The 12635-nt window shown below is 48.1% G+C and overlaps 1 protein-coding gene across 1 annotated transcript in view; it reads left to right on the forward strand.

Annotated features, from left to right (window-relative positions):
* Positions 1-608: 608 nt before the first annotated feature.
* The window catches only part of LRMDA (leucine rich melanocyte differentiation associated), a 1119714-nt gene continuing 1107687 nt past the window's right edge, over positions 609-12635 (forward strand). Inside the window, exons 1-2 of the mRNA XM_049697257.1 lie at positions 609-808; positions 6718-6818. Of these exons, the coding sequence (XP_049553214.1) occupies positions 779-808; positions 6718-6818 (131 nt within the window). The 5' untranslated portion in view covers positions 609-778. The remainder of the gene's footprint in view (positions 809-6717; positions 6819-12635) is intronic.

Here is a 12635-nt window from a genome sequence, read left to right on the forward strand (position 1 = left end):
TTTAACATTTCCCTGTGAGAAGAGAGAATAAGGGACGCCTGAAATTTGGGGACATCATTCAGCTCTTCTTCCCAGGGCGTATTCCTGTCAAGTGGGGTGTTATTAGCTGAGCCAGTGGTTTATTTATAGAAAAATTCAATTCCCTCCTGCTCCCCATGCAAATGGGAACTCCACCCCATCAGGTGTCCTTTCAATCTCTCAACTCCCCTCTTCCCCTCAGAGTTGGGGACAGGAGTTCCCAATATGCCCCTCCTCCCTACAGTTGAGGACAGTTATGTAATCCGGATTGTGACATGGAGGACAGTCCTGGCTCTCCACACGCCCCTGGCTAACGGCTGCGATGGGGAGCCCGTGATGGGAGACCTCCCTGCTTCTCCATCCCCCAGTGTGCCCCTACCAACGCGCCAGGGCTCTGGGCATGAGATGGGGCTGCTATTCCTGTTGCCCTGACCCTTCCTGAGCCGTAGGGTCCTGGGGCGCCCGGGGGCGGGGCACTGGGAAGCCTGGCGGTCTCGCCAGTGAGTCGGGCGCGGGCGCTGCGGGCACCTGTTGCGGCGCGCAGGGCGCTGAATGAGGCTCACCTGCGCGAGGCCCGGCCCAGCGCGGGCGGCGGGCGCACAGCTGAGCCGAGGTTCAGACGCCCGGCCCGCGCCTCGGGCTTCCGCCGGGTCAGCTGACCACCCAGTGCGGAACTAATAGCCGGCCCGAGCTGCCCGCCGCCGCCGCCGCGCTTCTGCTCCGCGCTCCGCACTCGGTATAGCGCGCCCGCCCCGTCGCCATGGCTGGGCTTGTGGTCAGTGGAGCTCAAGTAAGTCTGCTGGGGCCACCCCGCCCCCGCCTCGGCACAGTCGGTCGGGGGAGGGAGCCCTGGGGCGAGCGGCGTCCCGAGGTTAGACGGGGCTCCCTGCCTCACTGCAGGGGGCTGCGTCGGCAGGTGGGGAGTGGCTCCATGCCCAGGCCTACCCGAGTTTGGTGAGCACAGGCTCGGTTTTGCGCCTGGCACACCTCCTGGGTGGGAGGAGGGGGGAAGGCCCCCAGGTCGCCCGGGTCCCCTGCAGCCCCAGCGCTCACTGACCAGGGGCCAGCCCGCGGAGCTCTCCATCAGGCCGAGTGGGTAGTACGCACAGCCCACGGTACTTTCCCGGGCCCACAAAAAAGTTTTCTTTCATAACCAGAAGAAAAAAAAAGAACCTTGGTTAAAGAAACGTTTTAATATATTTGTCTGTACACCAATGCAGTTGTAGAATATAAATTGTAGCTATGGGTTTTTATTCCCCCCACCACCACCACCACACGGAGGAAGGAATCTATGAAAGACAGTGAAAATCATGATGCGTCCCTGCAGGCGCTGGGTTGGGGGGTTTTGCTGCAGACTTGCTCCGGCTTCTGACCATAGGCCCCTCATCAGAGGTGGGTAGAAGGCTACAGTTCTCCAGTTTTATTTTGGTCCTGATTTCTTTAACAGGCGTCCATGGGAAATGGCAACACTGCAGTTTCAACCCGAGGTGATAGACATCCAGCTTTACTTGCTGTCAGCCCTGTAGTGAAGCCTTAGGTGTTAGTCATTGCTGGAGGGATGGACTCAGCCATTATGGGGACCAGGTGCCTTTTATTTGCTGGAGAAGCCAGGTGTCCCTTTTAAACTCTGATTAAGCCAGCCCTCCTCCTTCCCACCTTTCCCTGCACACCCTAGAGAAATGGTTCTGAGGTGTTGAGGCTCTCCCCTTGGATTGCCTAAGGCATGTAGTGTCAGGCAGAATTAGATTTTGAGGTTACTTTTGGGCTAAGGGAATGTTTCCCCTTCTCAGAGTTCAGAAGGGAGCAGTCCAGGGAGGTACCAGCCTGGGAAGGAGGTTAAAATGATGTATCTTATTTAGCAGGCAGGGAAAAGGGGCTTTCTGGGAGTTAACAAGGCTGCTGGGGGAAGGGCTGGAGGAGAGGGCCTCTGCCCAAGCAGGGTCCCTGACCCACCAGAACCTAGGTCTCTGCATTTCAGACCCATGGTTCTCTGGTAGCTTCTTGCAGCTTCAGGGAAGACTTGGCGGTGGGGCTGCGCCTTCCTGTGCCTCCCTTTCCCTTTCTCTTCCCCTGTTTCCCAAACTTGATTTTTTTTTTGCGCCCCTTGATTTTAGCACATCCCAAACTGCCCAAGGACATTCACTGACCTGTGGGTGAGGCATTTTGGGCCCTTGGGGACAGTTCTAAACAGATGGAGCTGCCAGGGAAGGAGCGGAGCAGGCAGGTTGGGGAAAATGCCGTTGGGTCATTAGTGCGCCGTATTCTAAACCTCCTACATCAGTGAATCTGAGTGGTGGCCCTGGGGTTAGGGTCTTTTTAGCATTCTTCCCCTTGCAGCCATTATAAGATACAGCACCTTGGGCTTCCCTGGTGGCGCAGTGGTTGAGAGCCCGCCTGCCGATGCAGGGGACATGGGTTCGTGCCCCGGTCCGGGAGGATCCCACAGGCCGCGGAGCAGCTGGGCCCGTGAGCCGTGGCCACTGAGCCTGCGCGTCCGGAGCCGGTGCTCTGCAACGGGAGAGGCCACAACAGTGAGAGGCCCGCGTACCGCAAAAAAAAAAAAAATAAAATAAAAAGATATAGCACCTTGAATGTGTATTACATGGTACTTCTCAAACTTGGGATCCTTATAAAGGGGGGAAAAACCCCACTTGCCGTGAAGTCCACAGTATTACTGTTTTTATTACAATATTGCTTAAGTATACAAACATAAGACCAGATAGAACTTTTTCTAAGTTCGTATTTAGAGACTTATAAGCCCCAAATAAAGGGATTGGATAAGTGTAAAGATGAAAACCGTAACACCCAGAAAATTAAAATAAACAATTTAATGAGATGGATGGTGTTCTGCTGAAACTCGGTCACTGCTTTCAGTGCTGCTGTAGGCTGACGGCCATCGCCCTGGGTTTGAGGAGTTGCACAGACCTGTACCACCGCACACTCGGGGATGAGGCGGTCCTCCCTACACGTTTCTCTGTAAAAATCTTTTAACATGGATCTGACTCCATTTGGTCTTCTTTTGGCTTGAATGCATCATTTATATTCAGTACGATAGCCTCAATCTTCCTTTTCCACTAGCTTAGGATAATTAAAGTAGGGGCATTAATACAACTGCAGGTATAAATGCAAACTTGAAATTTGGGTACTGAAATCTCATACCCGAAAGACATTGGAATAAGAAACCCCTGCCACAGGGATATTGGTCTGATTCAATAACTATTTACCCAGTGGCCACTAGGTGCCCAGGACAGGGCTGTGTACTTTCAATATGTAAACTTATCTCATTCCTCAATTTTAACTTACATTACAGGGTAATAATATGTGACTCGTGGGGCTGTTTAATCAGGGTTGACTAGTTAAGAGCCAGGTGGTAAGCTTTTAGTAAATGTTAGTAGTTACATTATTCTTAACACCTTTGGAGGTGGTTCGTGTTTAACTAGTTTATAGAAGAGGAACAGACTCCGTGAGATTGTGACCCATCCAAGATAATAAAGCTAGTAAGTAGCAGCACAGGGACCCAAACTCATTCCCAGAGCTGTTTCTACTCTCACAGAGCTTCCAGTACTGTGAACTTAAAATTAAGAATCCCTCACCCCTGGGTGGGGGCAGGCATCCTAAAATAATCTCCTCTCAGTCTGACTACTACGGAAAAGTTCAGGAGCCAGACCATCCCAACTGCAAAGAGAAACCCTCAGTGTTCTGCAGTTTGGTAATTTTCTGCAGCTTCTGCTCAGAGGAGCTGGCTGTGTGTACATCTGCGTATCCCACCAAGACATTCTTATTTTTCCGTCTGGTGTTCCTCACCGTAAGGGTCTTGAACTTGATATGTTTTCATTTCCCTGATAATGGTGTCCTTTTCTGCTGTAATTCCACGCGGGGTAGAAGTCTTGGGGTGCATGTTACATAAGGTAGGCAAACTAAAAGTACGAAACTTTGTTCTTCAGTTCACTCAACATCAAGAGAATTGACTAAATGCAATGACTTCTCACTTTGGATGGGCTCTTCTGTGCCATTTAAGATCTCTTAAGCTCTGTATTCCTTCTCTTGTTTGCTGAAGATGCAGACTATTTTTGACCTGGCTCTTCTGGCTTCCTGTTTTATGTTAGGTGGTCCCATGCTCCAGAAAGTTTTCTGACATCCTGAGAGGTCATGTCTTCCACTCAGGAGCACTTCTTGAATAAGTTTCTCCTCTCATTATGAGTGTTGGTTGCAGTGCCTGGCAGTGACTGCTTGCTGCTTTGAAGCCTTTTCCAGCCAATTGGAACCCTTCAACATGGTTGACTTAACTCACATCTCAAAAAGCTTCCAGTTTACCGTGAGGGTGGTCTAAGCATGCAGATGGCTTATCAAGTTGGTTTTCTTACGAAATTTTGGAGACATGGTCTTCATCTCTGTGGAATAGGAGCAAGTTGTGCTTTGTTTAGTTCTCTGGGGATATTGTGCTGTTAAGACCATGGAGTAAAACAAGCTGATGGAATCCTTGATAGACATGTTGTGAATGATCCGAATGCTTCATGGTGATAGCTGTCCTTGGTGTGTGTTTGCTCTGAAGCGGAATCCTACAGGAGAAAAAGGGGAGCAAATATCCCTCTTTCCCCAGGCTCTGACACTCTTCTGGGGCCTTCCACACGGTGTCATGAGGTAGCTCTAGACCTTTCAGCTAGGAAAACTCATTTTGAAGCCGAAACTTGATGATAGATGCACCCCTGGATTTTGTTGATGAAGAAAATCCACATCCACGTGTGGATATTTAAGAATTCCATGGCCTGCATGTTGGAAGTCCTTATTCCTGGTGCAAGATGTGGTCCAGGCTCTATCATTAAGAAAGATGTGTTATAGTGGGTAGGCCTCTGGAGTCTCAGTTTCCCTGTATAAAACATGAGGGGTTTTGATTGAGTCCCTACTAAACTTAGCCCTTGATGACCCTATGAGGAAAGAACTCAGTTCCTACATTGAAAGCTCAGCCTCTCTGCTTCATATATAGCAGAGGTCTTGAGTGATTTTGATGTGTACAAGATGGTGGTGCATTTTGGGTGAAAGGGATGGGTTTTCAGGTGAGCACCTTGGGACCAATGTGAACATATAATACAGAAGAAGCTGCCGATGGAGTAGACATTTGAGTGATGGAAATCCCTAGATTCTCCAGTCTCTCCTTAGTGTATAACTTCCATCTCTGCTTGGAAGCAGAACTTAATTTGTTACACAAGGAGTTCTGAAGAAAGATGGGTCTCGTGTAGAAAGGGGAGAGGTTATCATATTGAACTTACAGCTCTTTAGTTTCTAGCCTGTATCTTCCTAAGTCAAAATAATTTTATTGGAGTCAGCTACTTTTCTGTCCCTTATCCCCACTTTGTCTCCTCCAGGAATGAAGTTACTGAAGGAGAGTGAATACACGATGTTGTATCGTCAACGATGGGCCCCCATTGGATAAGACAGGGTTGAGAGATGACCTGAAAAATTGAGGGTGCTAGGGTGCAGCGTGACTTGTATTAGATTGAGCCATATGAAAGTACTGTTGTGTAGTTCTACAATGATCGAAATATTAGTAATTCATACAGTTTAACCCAGTACCTGAGGATGCAAGAAGGCCATCATATTCTTGTTCTCAATTAGGAATCATAACTTCCCCACCCCCCTGGACACCTCTCTCTAATTCCAAGACATCCTTGTCTGTATGTGTAGAAGAATGAGGGTTTGCAGGGGGAAAGGATCAAGGCTACAGCCACGAATTTCTGCCGAGCAATTGGAGGTAGGGTCCTTTAGTGGGAAAGCGTCATGTACTGTGACCCACTGGCCAGCTGGTCACTGGTTTGTCTTACTGGTTTTGGAATTAGTTGCCAGTCCTTCCTGCAGTGTGCTATCTGTAAAAGTGAGTTTCAGAAACTCAGTGCTTGGAGCAGTGAGAAAGCCCTCTGACCTTGTCACAGCCAGAAGTTTTGGGATCAAATTTCAGTTCAGCCTCTTAATGTTTGGGCACACTCTAGGTAAATAATAATAATAATAATAAAATAAGTAAAAGAATGCCTGAGGGAGCAGCTCTGCAAGCAGAGTGGGGTTGATTGCCAAAGGATCCCTGGAGGACAGGGTCTTGGAAGCTCTGGTCACCCATCGTTGCCCCGTCGCCTTTGAGTCAGCTTCGTTCAGAGTGTGGAGGACATTTTATACACGGTGGAAATAGGATGGGATTGGCGGTCTGGGAAGGTTTTCTTGTCCAACCCTATTTGTTCCAGCACCCTGCAGGTTGAATGCTGGTATGTGCATCTGCTCTGTCTTTTATGAGGTAATGTGCATCGCAGGGTATTTGGGGGAGGGTGGGAGCAGAGGAGGGGAAGCAGGAGAGCCAGAGGGGCAGCTGTTGGGAAGGCCCCTGAGCAAGAGGCTGATTGCTGTGATTATACCAGCGTGCTCTGACGTTGGGTTTTTTTTGGGACATCTGAATCAGGGCAATTTCAGTCCAGTTTCCATTGTGCTGGGATTAGTCTCCATCATGCTAAGTGTACCAGCAAAGGGGAGCTGTTGGCAGAGTCCCTGAAGCCCCCAAAGCTGATTTGATCAGGAAAACAGCCACACGTGGGGCTTCTTGTGTGTGAAGCGTGTGTTTCAAGTTGCGGAAGCAATCATCGGATCAGTGACGCAGGGTTGTGAGCAGCTGGGTGATTTCCGTTGGCCACAATTGTTTCTGTTCCATTTAATTTCCAGGTGTCCTACATAGGCCAGGACTGCAGAGAGATTCCAGAGCACCTCGGCAGGGACTGCGGACATTTTGCAAAGAGGCTTGATCTGAGCTTTAACCTTCTGAGGTATGTAACCTTCACAAGACGCAGACCAGGCCTGGGAGGCTCAGTCCCCCTGGTAACGGCCTGCAGATAAAAGTCAGACATCCCAGCTCTGCATAGGGTAAAGGGCTGTGAGACCTGTGGAACCGCACCCCGAAGGTTTGACTCTGCTTCACATGGTTCTCTGCTCCCCTCTTTGCGCCGGTGAAAAAGCAGCAAGTGTGAGCATCTCACATGTGTCACGAGAGGGCCGTCAGCGTCACTTTGTTCTTTTCCTTTCTCACTGATGTCCGTGCAGACGAGTTAGGATACTCTTGGGGAGAAAGTGAGGTAGAACCAACAAGTGCTGTGGGGGTGTTGAGGAATGCTTTCCTGGATAACTCCATCGCCCAAAGATTTGCCAAATCCCAGGTAGAATGTTTTTGTGTGATGGAGTCTTTGCCTTTTTATGAATTGGAACTTTAAATATTTGCAATGATGATTTCTCCCAGATGGTATTTCAAAGTAATTCCAACACTGTTGGCATGGGGTAGGTGGGAGGGAAACTTGAACAACTGTTCCAAACTTGGCAGAGAAGGTAAGTGTGATCGTCTGTATTATTCCAATGGAGAAAACAGACAGTTGTTTCATTTCTTCCTAAAACAGTTTGAATTGAGACTGGCTTGGGGGCTTCGGGGAGGGAGCTAGGAGGTTCTTGGAAAGCAGGTATCAGTGGGACAAATGGGCAGGGATCTGGGTCGTGGCTTTTCCTAACGAGGTGGTTCCACACAGAGGTTTTTCCTAAGTGTCCCCTTTAGAGCCATGCTGTCCTGGGAAGGGAACAAACTGTCTCAAGGTGGAAGGAGAGGTGAAGAGCTGGAATCCCACCCCGGGGCTTCTGTACTTTCCTGCTTCCATGCTGTGGAGTGTCTTCTGAGTCGGGACACTTGGGAATTATGGATTCCAGGGAAGATGGACAAAATTCAGGGCTTTAAGGCACCAGAGGGTAGAAGGGGAGTTGAAGCTAAGCCAGCAGAGCTTCTTGGGTTGGTGCTCAGGAGCTCACAGCTGAGATGCATGGGCTCCAGGGAAGGGGCGTCCAGGGATTTGTGTTGCAAGAGAGTGGGTGCTGTGTGCTTTCTCTCCCTGACTCCCAAGGGGCTTGTGTGCTTCTGGAGAGATGTGGAAACGGAAAAGTTGCAAAGTAATAGAGTGATGAGAGGATGCCAAACAAACACTGACTCTAAAGAAACAAAGGATGGTTTTTGGTCCCTACCCAAATTGGGGACAGAATACACAACCTGGACTGGACAGTGCCTGAAACACAGGCGCCCCTTGAATAGCTCCCCAGGACAGACTCAGGCATAAGCGTTCCTTGGGGCATCGGAAGGAGTTCTTCCCATGTGACCGGCCTCCAGGGGCTTGGGGCTCTGTGGCTCAGGGGGTGGCTGCTTTGCTACTGGGAGCCCGGACGTGGGTTTCAGGAGGCTGGGCCCTGTGAGGGAGCGCGTGTCAGCAGTTACAGGTCATGGGACTGGGCTGCCAGCTCTGAGGAAACAGCCGTCTTTGTCATGCTCCGGGCCCTGCCTCCCTTTGGCAAAGAAGGGGCTGGAATCCTGGGAGGTGTGTGTGTGCCGAGCGAGCTTGGTGGTGAGAAGGGGCTCTTGGCTCTGAGGGGCTGGATCTAAAAGGATTTATCACAGGAAATGACGGGTCCTGGAGGCAGGAACATTTTGTGAGAAGGAGGTCGGTGGAATAAATTCAGAGGGAGAAGAGTTAAGATTTTTATTAATTTTTGTTGCTGTTGAGGAGACAGATTTCTGTAAGTGTTGAGTTTGAGGAGTGATCCTTTCTGGTCAGGAACCTGTTCTTACCCCTGTTGTGGTCCATGTGTGGGTTATAGCTGGGTTGGGGCAGGGATGAAGTCTAATGGAAGGGTTTATATTAGGACTTATAAAGTCAGAGGTGTTACAGACCACAGTGGAGAAAAGTAACCCTGGCTTGACATGGTTATGATGGGATTGGCTCATCTTTGATGGTCTTATTAAGCTAACTGGGGGGCAAAGGGAGGTGGCACTATTTTATCTTGGGTGCCAGAGGAAGATGCAAGTTTACTCAGGCCCTGGTCTCTACCTCCAGCTGGATAAATATTCAAAGACGACTTAGATGCTTAACTAATTTCTCTTAAAAAAAAAAAAAAAAATGGGGGAGGGGAGAGAAGGAGGAGAAGGGAAGAGGAAGATAATAAACTTACCTTCCAAATAGACGGGAATGTGACAGATGTCACTAGCCCACCAGGCTGCAGGGATCATCATACCCAAAGGAAATACTGTGAATCCCCATCCCACCTTCTGTAGAAGGTTTCTTCCCAGCCCTGCCTTACTGTTTCCATGGAATCTGGGGGAGCATATCACCCTGTATTTGCTCTCTGCCTGGATTCACCATAGCTCCCTGTTCTAACCCTCTCTGCTCTATCTGCTGTTCTCTCTCTTGGCAGCCTGTCTGGCCCCACTTCGGACACCCCCTTCATCTCTTTGAAGCCGAACACAATGTTACTGTGTATTATACCAGTTCAAAGTGTGCTGGGGGCGATAGGGTAGTAATTGTTGGACGCAGCAGGAGACACATTGGGGTAGCATTGTTCCTGGAAATCTTCTGGGTACCCCCTTGCCCTAGAGACCTTCTCCCTGGCGATTCCTCTCATTAGGATCAGGTCTCCTGCATGTGACCAGGTGCCCCTCTTTCCCAGCCACTTTCTCGGCTTTCCAATGTCACTTATCTTCTTTCCAGAGCTGCCCTCAGAAACACAAAATTCTTCTTACTCTGTTATATTCAGAAAAATCACCCCTCCCCTCCTTTTTATAGAGCATCTCTGCAGGCTTCCTTTTCTCATCCAAAGAGTCATATCCGGGTATTGCCTTAAATGGATGAGAGCCACTAATACAAATTTTGCTAATCTCATAAATCACAGAATCAGCTGCAGTCTGTTTGTGCTTTAGAGTACAGCTTGGTTTTAGGCAAGGAGTTCTGTTTATTCATTTCAAAATATTTAATACGTTCACATGGCACAGTCTTTAGGGGGAACAAACATGCAGCCAGTGAAAAGAAAGTGTCCTTTACACGTAAGTCCTTTTGCCTCCTGGTTCCCATCTGCACTGCTAACTACTGGTAGTTGATTTCTGTCATCCTCCAGAGATATTCCATGCTTATACTAACATGAGAATTTCTCATGTGGCCAGATTCATATTACTTCTTGCCAAGATGTTAGTTAAAACGGAGGCACCAGGCTTCAGTTAACCACTTGTGATAGGGTTATCCTTCTCTGTTGTCAATTCATAGCCCATCATCGTTGTTAATTTCATTCATGAAAGTGATGTTTCTGCTGCTTGTCTCTATGGCCACCTGTTCGTGCTGGAGGGGAGTGTGGTTATGGGTTTAAAAGCTCTGAACTTTTATTTTTTCTTTCTGTTACACCTTCGGGTCTTGTCTCCTGCGTTAACTATGGTGACTCCATCTCTATCTCAGTTGGGTTGTCCAGTAGTAAACTATGCAGAAAGTCGTGGAAATTGAGACTGTCTTGCTTCTATGACTCTGTCCTGGAGGGAATTAAAGTCCCTGGGCAGTATGTTCTCTGTCGGGTTGGAAAGGGAAGCAAGACAAAAGGTCCAAATAAAATTTCTGGCTCCCTTAAAAGACTCAAACATTCCTTACCTGCTCTCTCAGCCCAGACCTCATTCTTCCTGTTATGATGAAAACCAGGTGAACTGCAATGACTGAACTGGGACCAGCTCTCTGGACATGATTCTCAGGTGTAGGGTCCTGCCATCCCCCCTTTAATGGGCATATTAGGTAGGTAACAGCCAAGAGGAGTGAAGTTTTGTCCCGTAAACTTAGATGCATTAATGATCATGAATCCAATGTTTACATCTGTATGACATTGTACTTTAGAGTTTATTTTTTGAAGACAGTCTTGTAAATGATGAAACCAACAATGATCAATTTAGAAATCTTGAAAAACACAGAAAGGTATGACAGAAACCCTCTTTCTCTCAAATTTTCACTGATAATCTTACCACCCAGGAATCACCATTGTTAACATTTTATTGTCTTGGAGTCTTTCATAATGCCAAATATTTTTTAAATGATGCTGTTGCTTACATTGTGTTGGAAGCATATTCCCATCTCAATAAATACTGCATTACAGTTTTTAATGGTTTCTTATTTCTTAATGTTGGACATTTAGATTGTTTCCAGATTTTTACTGTTATAAATATCTCTATTATAAATTGCCTTGTAATACTCATTGATGAATGTCTCTGATTAGTTGTTTGGGGCAAATTCCTGGAAATGGAATTGTCAGAGGGCCTTGATACAGATGGCAGATTGCCTTAAAGAGAGGTTATACCGATTTCTGCTACCAGGAGTATTTGAATATCCATTTCCCGAACTCTTACTTGAACTCGTTTTTGAGGTTTTCATATTTTCCTTTACTTCTGTGATCAGTACAGAGAGTCCTCTGGTTCCTTGACTGAGCCAAAGAGATCTTGGTAATGAGTTGTTCCAGCTTTCATCTTCCTTCTCCCCTGACTGGGAAAGGGCAGTGTTCTCTCTGGTGGCCCGTTTCTCTCCCCCAAGGGCCTTGAGTGGGTTGGGTGGGTTGCCTGCTGAGCCTGTGAACACAGTGGGCAGAGCAGAGCTCCCGTGGCACACGGTGGTAAGCACGTCTGTGTCAACCTGGCAATAAAATTGAGAGGGCTTAATTGATCTATGGCAACAGGAAGCTTACGCTTTAAAAATCGTTGGCAGTCGTATCTTACCTAGCATCCTCTGATGAATGTACTGGATGGGAGAACTGCTTAGGAGAAACCTTCTTAGGTGGGAGCTTGCTGCTTCTCTGGCTTTGTCCAGGATGACAGTGATGGGCTGGGGAGTTTGGGCAGCTCCAGCAGAGAAAGGGTGGCTCTGTCCTCCCTGCCAGGCAGTGAGGTGGGCAACTGGTACACTGTCAAATCTTCGAGGACGGACATACCACCGTGTCTATGCCTGTTACTAATGCTGGACAAGACTGGGCCTGTTAGTTTGCTGCTCAGTTGGGAAAACGGGCAGTGTAATGAAAGGAGCCAAGGCTTTGGGGTTAGGCCACCCTGGCTTGAAATCTTAGGACTGTCACTCACCAGTTGTTTAACTGGCCTTGGGCTAATTACAAAAATGCTGAGTGTGTAACTGTGTGTAAAGTGCCTAACAAATTACCTGGCACGTAATAGGTCTTGAGTAAGCAGAGCTATGGTTAGTGCTTAAACATGGCGCTAGTGAGGCTAAAAGCCAACTCTTAGGGGCCCTCCATGGGGCCATTTCACTCTCTGGTCGTTATTGGGGTTCCTCACAAACATTCAAGATCTCCTCTTTAAGCATGTGGTATGTTTGCACATCTTTGCACCCTTTGGTATAACCAGTGGCAGAAACTTTAAGAGCCAGTGCATGATTTGCCACTTTCTCTTCTGCTCGCTGTGATCAGCAGTCTTGGGTTCTGACCATAAATGACCGGAACCCCTTGCTGACGTATGTTGGATATAGATTGTAAGTGAGAAATTTGTGTTACGAGACGTGAGGTTATTCAATGCAGTGTAACCTAGCCTATTCTAACTGGTACAAATACCTTAGTTTTCCAACTGTCTGCCATTGCATAGGCTAAAGCCCACTCACTTTGCCCACATTTTTCATCCTTCCCGACTGGGAGCGTTCCTTTGTTCATATTACGGTAGGAATGAGTAAGAGAGAGAACTCCCCGCCTAGACTCTTAGGAGAACAGCTCGAAGGGCATGTTCTGTTGGTGTTGGGTCTTCATCAAACCGTTTCTTTGCA

The sequence above is a fragment of the Orcinus orca genome, chromosome 14 (genome assembly GCF_937001465.1).
Source record: "Orcinus orca chromosome 14, mOrcOrc1.1, whole genome shotgun sequence".
NCBI classification, from domain to species: domain Eukaryota; kingdom Metazoa; phylum Chordata; class Mammalia; order Artiodactyla; family Delphinidae; genus Orcinus; species Orcinus orca.